This window comes from Herpailurus yagouaroundi, unplaced genomic scaffold (assembly GCF_014898765.1).
Source record: "Herpailurus yagouaroundi ecotype Mexico unplaced genomic scaffold, PumYag 295, whole genome shotgun sequence".
NCBI lineage: Eukaryota > Metazoa > Chordata > Mammalia > Carnivora > Felidae > Herpailurus > Herpailurus yagouaroundi.
The window spans coordinates 2498922-2508642 of record NW_024412512.1 but is presented as its reverse complement, the minus strand read 5'-3'; the positions used below and the strand labels follow the sequence as shown (position 1 = coordinate 2508642).

Sequence of the window (9721 nt, the reverse complement as noted above, 5' to 3'; positions counted from 1 at the left end):
CCTGCAGGACCGCCCCGACTCCTTCCCGCCCTCCCCTCCTCCCGGTCGCCCCCCCCCCCCCACGCACCCGCCACCAGCGGCCCCCCCCCCCCCCCGCCTTTCCTCCAATGGGCCAGGCCCGGTCCTACCCCGGGGCCTTTGCACACGCTGTTCCTACTGCCTGGAATGCCATCTCTCAGTCACCCACTGGTTCCCCCCCTCACCTTCCTCTGCCACTTGATCAAATAGTGCCTCCTCCTTCCACCTCACAATCTCTTTCCCCAGAGTCTTCCCCCTGGTGTTGAGCACCAGCTGCCACACCAGCTGGCCGTCCCCACAACTGGAGCGTCAGCTACGGGAGGCCGGCTGCTCTGACCTCTTTTTTCCCAGCCATATCCCGGGTGCCCAGTGCCTGGGCCCGCAGCAGGCCTTCAAGCAGTCTTTGGCGAAGAAATGAAGGGACCTCCAGGTTACAGGTGGCTCAGTCGGCTGAGCGTCTGGCTTTGGCTCAGGTCACGATCTCACGGTTCCCGGGTTCGAGCCCCGTGCGGGGCTCTGTGCTGACAGCTCAGAACCTGGAGCCCGTTCTGGATTCTGTCTCCCTCGCTCTCTGCCCCTCCCCCGCTCACGTTCTGTCTGTCTGTCTCTCTCTCTCGAAAATAAACGTTAAAAGAATAATTAAAAGAATAAAACATTTTTAAAAAATTAAAAACAACAACAACCTCACAACACTCAGTGAGAGAACCAGGCACAAAAGGCCGCATAGTGTGTGATTCCATTGACGTGAAATGACCACAACAGACAAATCCACAGGCAAAAAGTGGACTTGTTTCTGCCAGGGGCTGCGGGAGGTGGGAGGGGGGTGGTGACTGCTGAGGGGTACAGGGTTTCTTTCTTTCTTTTTTTTTTTTTTTAATGTTTATTTATTTATTTATTTGGAGAGCCAGAGCGCAAGCAGGGGAGGGGCGGAGAGAGAGGGAGACACAGAATCCGAAGCAGGCTCCGGGCCCGGAGCTGTCGGCACAGAGCCCGACGTGGGGCCCGAAACTCACCAGCAGTGAGATCATGACCCGAGCCGAGGTCGGGCACTCAACCCACTGAGCCACCCAGGCGCCCCAGGGTTTCTCTGGGGTGACGGAAATGTTTTTGAGTTACAGCGTGCTGCTGATTGCACAACTCTGTAAACGCACGAGAAACCACAGAATTGCACACTCTGAAACCTTGAAAAACCGAGGAAACCCCCCCCTCCCCAAAACGGTACTCTTTTCGGAAGATATACTTAGGGGCTAACAGTAGAGCAAAGAACCGCCCGGCAGACTGCAAATTCCGGGTGGCCGTACCTGGGCCAAGAGGAGGTGGGACCAGGGACCTGGGCTGGGGAGGTGACGTTATCTGGTTGTGTCGGTCTCCCGGGGCCGCCATAGCAAAGCACCACGAGCTGGGTGGCTTAACAGGGATGTACTCTCTCCCTTCCGGGGCCCGAAGTGTGAAATCAGTTTATGGGCGAGGACCACGCTCTCCCCCCCGCCCCCCGCCAGTCCCCCACAGACCTCAGCAGAGCCCTCCCCTGTGCCCCAGCTTCTGGTGGTGGCCGGACCTTTCCAGCACTTTTTGGCAGCTGTATTTTTCCCATTTCTGCCTCGGTGGTCACGTGGCCGTCTCCCAAGTCTGTGTCCGAATCTTCATCTTCTTATAAGGATACCAGTCATATTGGCTCAGGGGTCCACCCTGCTCCAGGATGACCTCACCCTGACTAATTATATCTGCAACGACCCTATTTCCAAATAAGGTCACATGCTCAGGGCCCGGGGTGAGGGCTCCAGCATAGTTTTTGAGGGAACACGATTCGATCCACGATACCGGTGTTTGGTCAAATGCTCCTCCCGAAGTTTCGAGATGCCTTCAATATTCCGTGACGCGAGCGGTCTCGGAGACGATCGCTCAGTGAGTCGGGCACAGAATCACCACGTGAGCCAGCAGCTTGACTCCCGGGGAGAAGCCCCGCGCGACGGCAGGCAGGCGTTCAGACGCCCGAAGGCACACGGTCGCGGCAGGATTCACAACCGCCAAAGGGCGGAAACAACCCAAATGCCCATCAGCGGGTGAATGGACAACCGTGGGGGCTCCGTCCACACGCCGGGATGTTATTCAGCGGCGAGCAGGAGGCCCGCTGCCCTGTGGACGCTCGGGGAGGGAACCGGACCCAAAAGGCCGCAGAGCACGTGACCCCATGTGTGAGAAACGTCCAGAACAGGCAAATCCAGACAGTTCAGTGGGTCGGTGGGGTTGCCAGGCGCTGGGGGAGGGCAGGTCCGGAACACGCACGGGGGCGTCCTGGGGGCCGCGTCTTCTAGCCCACCTCTGCCCCCCAACACACACATACACGCAAAATCCACAAACCTGGAATTCAAATTCCACTTTTTATTTAAAAAGTCCCGATTGAGCAAAGGCAGAGGCTGCCTCCACATGGGCCCCTCAGCTGGATGAGGGAGGGCTGGCCGGTACCAGCCTCCCCGGCGCTGGGGTGCAGGAATCTGGGGGTGACAGGCAGGGGGCCCCGCCTGGAGTATAGGCTTGTCCCTGCTGCGCGCCCACGTGGGGGCGCTTGTGGGGAGCACCTGCTGGGAGTCCCAGTGTGTCAGCTGTGGGTTTTTCTCTCTCCTGTGTCCCAGGGCTCGGTCCTCAAGACCCGGTATAGTAGGTACATCCCTCCCCACATTGGATGTGCAAGCTGCCGTGGGCCCCCCCCACCGTGTCCTGGGCTACGCGGCCCGTGTGTGGTGTCCCCATGTCCCTGTAGTGTGACGTGCAAGGTGAGCAGGCCTTGCTGGGCCTCGGGGCTCTGGGTTCTAGATGTGCCTCGTACAGCAGGTGGTTTTCTGGGTTCGGGGTGCTGGGGAAGTTGAAAGCTAGAGGGAGGCTGTAGAAATTTAATTTGAGGGGGGCTGGAGCCCCCAAGGTGCAGGATTGGGCACGGCCCCAAAAGGTGGACCCCCAATCCTCCTCCATGGTGGGGAGAAGGGGCCGTGACCAGAGCTTGGTCTTCTCTGGATCCATGGGGCGGCGGATACCCTCATAGGTGCTCGCTGTGACGGGAAAGAGGGGGGGCGGGGACTCGTGATGGGGCCCCCCACCATTTATCAGCCCCGACTCCCATGCCAGGGGTCACTACAGGCCAGCCGCCAACCCTCAGCACTTCCAAACAGATGCCACGAAGGGGGCCTGGGGTCGATCCCACCTAATCCAGGCGGCTGGGAGCCACCCCGAAAAGCCCACCGAGCAGCGCGGCTGTAGAAAGTCCTAGGCTCCCCTCCCCCCCCCCCAGTGGATCTCATTGGCCAAGAGGGACGGGCATATCCCACCCGGCAGTGCGAAGAAGCTACCCGGTCTCATCAGCGCCCCACAGTGGTCCGACCACCGGCCCCTGGCACCGAACAAGCCCCACCTGGTAGCTTCCCTTGTGGGCGGTGGCCTCGGAATAAGATCCCACGGCCGGATCCCACCCGGCAGCGCCCACAGACTCCGGGAACCACGGTGGAGGGTGAGATCCAGTCATTGCCACGGGGCCCGCCAAGGCACGTCTAGCCCCAGGCAGCCCCCCAAGCCCCAGGCCGGACAGCCCCCCCTGGACTGAGCAGAGCCCCGGGACTCGCCCCGGCACACACCTGGCGACCTGGGCCAGGATCTCCTTGATGCGGACGATCAGCTTCTCGTGCTGGGCGGGGTCGCGCTCGATGGCGCCGTGCAGCCGAGCCATGTAGAAGTCCAGGGTGCCGAGAGTGGGCGTCTCGCCCGTGCCTGGAGAGAAGGGACTGGTCACGGGAGCCCAGCGCGGCAGTCCACGCAGGCGGGGATCCCCGGAAGCGGAGGTCAGAGAATGGGGGGGGGGGTCTGCAAGGGCGCGGCGCGTCAGTGGGGTCGGGTGGGGGATCAAGACGTCTAGACCCAGAAAGATCCAGGTCGGCTGAGGGAAGGGGTCAGAAAATGGAAAGTGGTGGGGGCGAGGTCGCGGTGGGGGAGGCGGGGACAAATTGGCGAGGAGGTAACCGAGGTCAACTCAGGCCAAAGCGTGGAAGGCCGGAGACGAGGGGGACGGTGGGCGCGTGCTTTGCTCGGGAAGGGGAGGGGTCCTTCGGAGCCGGAGTTGAACGGCCGGGGGCGGGGTTGGCGGGTCGCGGGGGCGGGGCTCCAGGCCCGAAGCAGTTGGGGGCGGTGCCAGTGGGACCAGGGGGGGGGGCCGGAGGGGGGGGGGTTCGGAGGATAAACGGTGTGGGCCAGGTGGGCCGGGGGGGGGGGGGCCAGGAGGGGGGGCGGGGGGGGGGTCTTCCGGTCGTCAGGGGGGGGGGGGGGGGGGGCGGGGCGGGGCCGGGGGCGGGGCCGGGGGCGGGGCGGGGCCTCCGCACCCGGCACAGGCAGCGAGGCGAAGCTGGCGGTGAGCGCCTGGCGCACGGCCTGGAGCTGCTGCTGCAGCGCCAGCGTCCGCCGCTCCTCCAGCGCCAGCTCTTGCTCCAGGCGCTCGCGCGCGCTGCTCATGCTCTGCGTGTGCCTCTGCAGCACGGCGTTCTGCTCCTCGAAGGCCACGTTCATCTTGCGCAGGCGCCGCAGCTCTGCCTCCCGCGCTGCGGCGTGGGGGAGCCGGGTCAGAGCCTGGCGCTACCTCCCTTCCCTCTGCCGGGCCTTTGCCTTAGCTGTGTCCCCCCTGCCTGGCCGTCTGTCACTGCTCTGCCTCCAGCCCCACACCTCAGCTCCGGGGGTGGGGGCTGCGGGACGTAGGCACCTCGGCTTGGAGAGGTAGATTTCCCCCCCACCCCACCCCCCCACCCCGCGGGGGCCTGCTACCTCCCGCCTGGGCCCACCCACTCTCCCAACACCCCCTTCCCCAAGAACCCCTGCTCAGTGCTCACCTTTGTTTTGGTCCAAGAACTCTTCAGTGAAGATGGGGACGTCGAAGGTGGAGAAGCCATCACAGTCCCCACCCTGGGATGACAGGACAAGGTGACGATTTTGGGGGAGAGGGCAGCCAAAACCCCTCTGGGACGTGCCTGAAGCTTGGGAGGGATTCCTCTGGCCATCTGGGTAACAACATTCCCAGGATGTGGCTGTCCCACCTCTGCCTGGAGGCGGGACACTCGCTTCCTCCGGTGAGTGTGAGCGGTTGGTTCTGGCTCACCCAGGGGTCTAAAGACCTCCAGACCTTTCTTGCCCAGGCACTGTCCTTGGAGGAGGGGCACTTACCTTGTGTCCGTTCAAGAGGGTATTCATGAGCCCAGAGCCCGAGTCTTCTAGTTGGGGAGGGAGGAGGGCAGGATCAGCCTGGCAGGTCTCTTCGGACCGGGGGGGCGCCCGGCGCCTCCTGGGGGGGGGGGGGGGGGGGGGGGGCCGGCGGGGGGGGGCCCTGCGCCCCCCCCCCCCCCCCCCCCCATTGCTTTGCAAGTGCCGTTCCCGCTGCCTGGGATCCCCTCCTCCCCTCCCCGCGTTAGCCTTACTCATCCTGGGACAGGCTCCTGCCTGGGCCCCCCTGTGTCTGCGTACCCCCACGTCCGCATCGCCCGGCCCTGCTCGCTCACAGCTGTCTGGTTAGGGGGTCTCTCGTCTTGATGGGACGAGAGCCCCATGGAGGGCGGGGCGGTCTGCCCGGGGCGCCTGACTCAGAGCCCGGACCCAGCTGCCTGGCGGGCTGGGTCCCCTCGCACCTTTCTTGATCTTCTTTTCCTGAAGCTTCTCCGTGCACATCTTGTAGGCTTCTGACTGCTGGTAGGCGCGTAGCTCCTTCATGTACTGCTGCTTCTCCCGCTCGGCCTCATCCAGGTACCGCTGGGGGGGTGGGGGGGGGGCGGTAGGAGGCTCGGCCGGGCCCAGGGGCACGGGAGGCAGGCCTCCAAGGCCACACGCCATCTCCATCACTCAGCTCACCGTGCCCAACCTGCCCCTAGCTCCCTACCGCCCGCCTTTCGAGGGAAAACCTGGCTTCTCAGCCTGCTGCTCAGAGACCTCCCTCCTCCCCCCCCCCCAACCCGGACTCCCGCCTTTATAAACCACTCCCTGCCTTCCGACCGCAGCCTCCCATCCGTGGGCTGGACTGCCCTCCCGCACCCATCCTGCTTGTTGAAATCCCACTTAGACGGTGCAAACCGGTGGTGCTTTTTGTTCCCGTGATGTTGTGGCAACTTTCGGTTAATTACCAGGATTTGAAGTTCGGAAGGTATCGCATAAGACTCCAGCCCCCACCCCTGCTTCTTTAGACATGTCCACGTTAGTTATTGACTTTCCGTCTCTTCTTGCCACCCTCCCCTGCTCGCTTCAGCATGCTGGGGAGAGCTCATGGGTGGTCAACTCTCAGGCAGAAGCAAGGGCCCAACAAAGCAAGGGTCCTTCGGGGGGTGGGGTGGCTTCAGCAGTGTCCAGCGGGTCGGGGTGAAGGTCAGTGGTCCCGGGCCAGCCCCCTCCGCCGCCCCCCGCCGTCCCACCTGCTTCTCTGCAGGCTGCAGCTTGCTCCACTCGGCACCCAGCATCTTGGTGATCTCGGGAAAGGGCAGATCCGGGTGGCGGGTGCGGATCTGCTCGCGCCGCTCGTTCAGGAAGCGCACGTAGCCGGTGACTGGTGCCTTGGGCCCATTCGGCAGTATCTTCTTTCGCTTCTTGCCCTTGGGCCACCCGCGCTTCTTCACCGGCTGCAGAACCGCACGGCGCCGTTGGGAGGGGCCTGGAGGGCTGGGGCAGGGCTAGAGGGATGGGCGGGGCCTATCCAAGGAGAGAGGGCCCGGGGGTACGGCCTGGTGAAGGGTCAGGTTTGGGAGAGGCGGGGAGGGGGGGGGTTCGGGGAGCGCCGGCCGGGGGTGAGGGATCGGAGGGACGGGGCACGTGGCATCTGCAACGGGGTTCGGCCCAGGGATGGGGCGGGCTTGTGGGTGTGGTCTCTGGTCTGGGCGTGGCTTCTGTGCTGGAGCAAAGGCCCATAGGACGATGGGAAGGTGCCTCCCACAGGGCAGTGGGCGGAGCCGCATTGGGAGACGGGCGGGGCCCGGACCTAGTGACTGAGGATCCCCTTGGGGGCGTGGCATGCGGCACGGGGCGGGGGGGGGTCTCAGATCTGGGAGGAAAATCTGGGCTGTGGGCGGAGCCACAGCGAATTCAAATCTGGCCCGGGGTGGAGCTTCCAGGCGGTGGGCGAGACCCAGGGCCTCCCCCCATCACGGTGCAGGGACTCTCACCTCCTCTTCGTGGGATCCCTTCTCGCCGGCCCGGGGGCCCTCGCCGCGCTCTTGCTTGACAGCCACCACGAAGCCCCCGTGCTGTCCCGGAGCCTTGCCGCCCGCCGGCCTGGAGCCACGGGACGCCAGGGTCACCCCCCACCCTCACCTCCACCCCCGACCGCGGAGCTGGCACTGAGGGGGCCTGAGTCCTGGGGGCAGGCGTCCGACGGGGTCATTATTCGCGGGACGGGGCAGGAGCACGAGAGGGGCGGCAGAGACCCCTGGGAGGGGCTGGGCCGGGGAGTGGCAGGGGTGGGTGGGGGAAGAGGCCGGCGGGGACCCACCGGGGAGGTCCTGACCCGGGTGTGTGTGGGGGGAGTCAAGACCCTGGGGGACGGGGGTCCAGGAGTTCCGACAGGGCGGGCGGGGGCTGGGCTGCAGCCCCGAGTGGGCTGGGGGAGGGGATGTCGCACTCACGCGGCGGCCGCGCCGGGCTGCTTGGAGCCGTGGGACATGGCCGCTCCCGGCCCCACCTGGAAGGCAGACGCGTGGCCGAGTGAGGGGCGCCCGAGTCGCCGACGGCGGGGGAGCCCCCCGCAATGCCGGGCCCGGGGCGTTTGGTGGGGGGGGGGGGCCGGATCCAGGGGCGGGGAGGCCCTCGAGGGCGGGCGCCCCGGGGATCCTTTGTTGGGCGATGGTCCCCCGGAAGGCCCGGGCCCACCCTCCTCCAGTCCGAGGGGGGCCTCTCCCCAGCCCCAGGACCCCCGCGCCCCCACCCCCTCGCAGGGCCCAGAGTTCCGCGGCTGTTTTCACCTCCAAAGAAACTTTCCCGGACCTCTCCGCTGCTACGACGCTCCAACCAACCGCCCCGAGCCCGCCCCTGCCGCTCGCCCCGCCTCGGGCATGCTAATGCCGCCTCTTCGAGTTGTCGGATTGGGTGCAGTCTTTCCCTGGGGTGTGACCATGCAGATGAGGGTTGGCGCGCCGGTCGGCGATTGGCTGGGGTAGTCGCCGGGCCGCGTGGGAGGTGGAGAGGGAAGACTGCGGGCGGGTGCGTCAAGTTCGGCTGCGCTCGGCCGCTCTCGGGGCCAATCAGGGCGCTTTGAGGCCTCGCAGGGCGGAGCCCCTTAAAGGGCTAGTAGGCGCGGCTCGGGTTCCTCCTCTCCCGGTGAAGGCGAGACTCCCCGCCCCTGCGGGATCCCGGACCTGCCGGGCCAGATCGGGCCCCTCCCTAGTTGTCATGGAGACAGCGGCAGGTTGCTAGGGAAAGGGTTAAGGTCCTTCCCGGCAGCCCCCTGCCTCAGGACCAGGTGGGACCTGTTCTCCGTGTCTGGCAAACCTGGCGGGCAAGTCAGCTTTCCGTTCCCTGAACTTAGGGCCTCCGGAGTCCAGCTGCGCCTCGTCCTGCCCTGCGCCAGCAGGGGCTGCTCTCCCCGCCTCCCGGGGACGTGCGCTGCTTTCCCTCCTGTGCGATGGGGACCTTGCACGATGGTTAGGACCAGGAGGCTGGGACAGGAAGGCTGCGAGAACCTCGTTAACATGGAGGGGCAGGAGGCCCTGCTCTGGGATTTTGGGGGCCCCCAGGCGGCAGCGTGGTCTTATGGTCTGCCTGGGACTGCCCTACTCCCGCGATGACAGTTGGGGTCACTGGTTGTGCACCACGTCCTATTAGACCTCACACACCTTGCCCACATCACCTCCCTGCCCTCATCCGCCTCCTCCGTCGGCTTCCTTGCTGCTCCTCAAACACAGACATGTCCGTTTCACTCATTCCCACCTCTGGGCCTTTGCACCTGCTGTGCCCTCCCTCCAGGTTATCGGCCAGGCTCACGGCTTGGTCTCCTTCAGGTCTTTGCTAAAATGTCACCTTCTCGATGAGGTTTCCCCCGTACACCCTGTCTTATTTTTTCTCCACACGTTTGTTTCCTCTGCTACAGCACAACAACAAAAGAAAAAAAAAAAATTAAGCTTTATTTGCTTATCTAAGTAATCTCTACCCCCAGTGTGGGGCTCGAACTCACCACCTGGAGATCAAGAGTCAGCTGCTCTGTGACTGAGCCAGCCAGGGGCCCCTGAAGAACAAAAATTGAACGGAATGAATTTGAAGAGCTAATTGGCTTTATTAAGGGATTCGCGAATGGGGCTCAAAGAGTTGTACAAAATGGAAGGTTTGAAGGTTTCTATGGGAAGCAGGGTGGGGCATAGAGGTTCTTAGCAAAAGAAAAGAAAGGCTTGTCCCACGCAAGGTCACTTCTCTAAGCAGGAAGTCTTATTATGCAGATTATCTCATTCTTTGAGGTGCAGAGGGCCCAGGAGACAAATTACCTACTTGGTGCTTATGAGAAAGTTCCCGACTGACCCTTTAAGACTTAACGTTTCTGGGGCAACTGCTGTTAGGTTAGGTATGAAGCTGCACGTCGTGACTTGGCCTAAGTGGCTCTTTTAGGGGCAGGTGGTTTTGTTTTTTTTTTTTTTATTTTTTTTTTTAACGTTTATTTATTTTTGAGACAGAGAGAGACAGAGCATGAACGGGGGAGGGGCAGAGAGAG

General features: G+C 63.8%; 2 protein-coding genes across 3 annotated transcripts in view; both read right to left on the bottom strand.

The window, feature by feature from the left end:
- The window catches only part of GIPC3 (GIPC PDZ domain containing family member 3), a 5588-nt gene extending 4187 nt beyond the window's left edge, over window positions 1-1401 (bottom strand). Inside the window, exons 1-3 of the mRNA XM_040461716.1 lie at window positions 1320-1401; window positions 356-408; window positions 204-303 (exon numbers count right to left, since the gene is read on the bottom strand). Of these exons, the coding sequence (XP_040317650.1) occupies window positions 204-303; window positions 356-408; window positions 1320-1401 (235 nt within the window). The remainder of the gene's footprint in view (window positions 1-203; window positions 304-355; window positions 409-1319) is intronic.
- A 979-nt stretch (window positions 1402-2380) lies between these two features.
- Window positions 2381-8063, bottom strand: HMG20B (high mobility group 20B). Of its 2 annotated transcripts, XM_040461804.1 has the most exons (10): window positions 7986-8063; window positions 7650-7705; window positions 7191-7299; window positions 6447-6650; window positions 5673-5793; window positions 5215-5261; window positions 4884-4956; window positions 4383-4598; window positions 3645-3777; window positions 2381-3065 (listed from the first exon to the last, which is right to left on the bottom strand). In XM_040461804.1, the coding sequence occupies exons 2-10, from the start codon at window positions 7685-7687 to the stop codon at window positions 3053-3055; spliced, it is 954 nt and encodes a 317-aa protein (XP_040317738.1). In that variant the 5' UTR covers window positions 7688-7705; window positions 7986-8063; the 3' UTR covers window positions 2381-3052. The 2 variants fall into 2 exon arrangements, with proteins under 2 accessions (XP_040317738.1, XP_040317739.1); XM_040461805.1 differs by lacking the exon at window positions 7986-8063 and having other exon boundaries at window positions 7650-7979.
- Between the last annotated feature and the right edge of the window lie 1658 nt (window positions 8064-9721).

Excerpts from the sequence above, each read along its gene's own strand:
- HMG20B (XM_040461804.1), bottom strand. The coding sequence starts at position 7,687 with ATGTCCCACGGCTCCAAGCAGCCCGGCGCGGCCGCCGC. Across the intron at positions 7,300-7,649 it reads CAGCCCGGCGCGGCCGCCGC|GCCGGCGGGCGGCAAGGCTC; the intron begins GTGAGTGCGACA and ends CCGTGGCTCCAG. Across the intron at positions 6,651-7,190 it reads AGGGATCCCACGAAGAGGAG|CCGGTGAAGAAGCGCGGGTG; the intron begins GTGAGAGTCCCT and ends GCGGTTCTGCAG.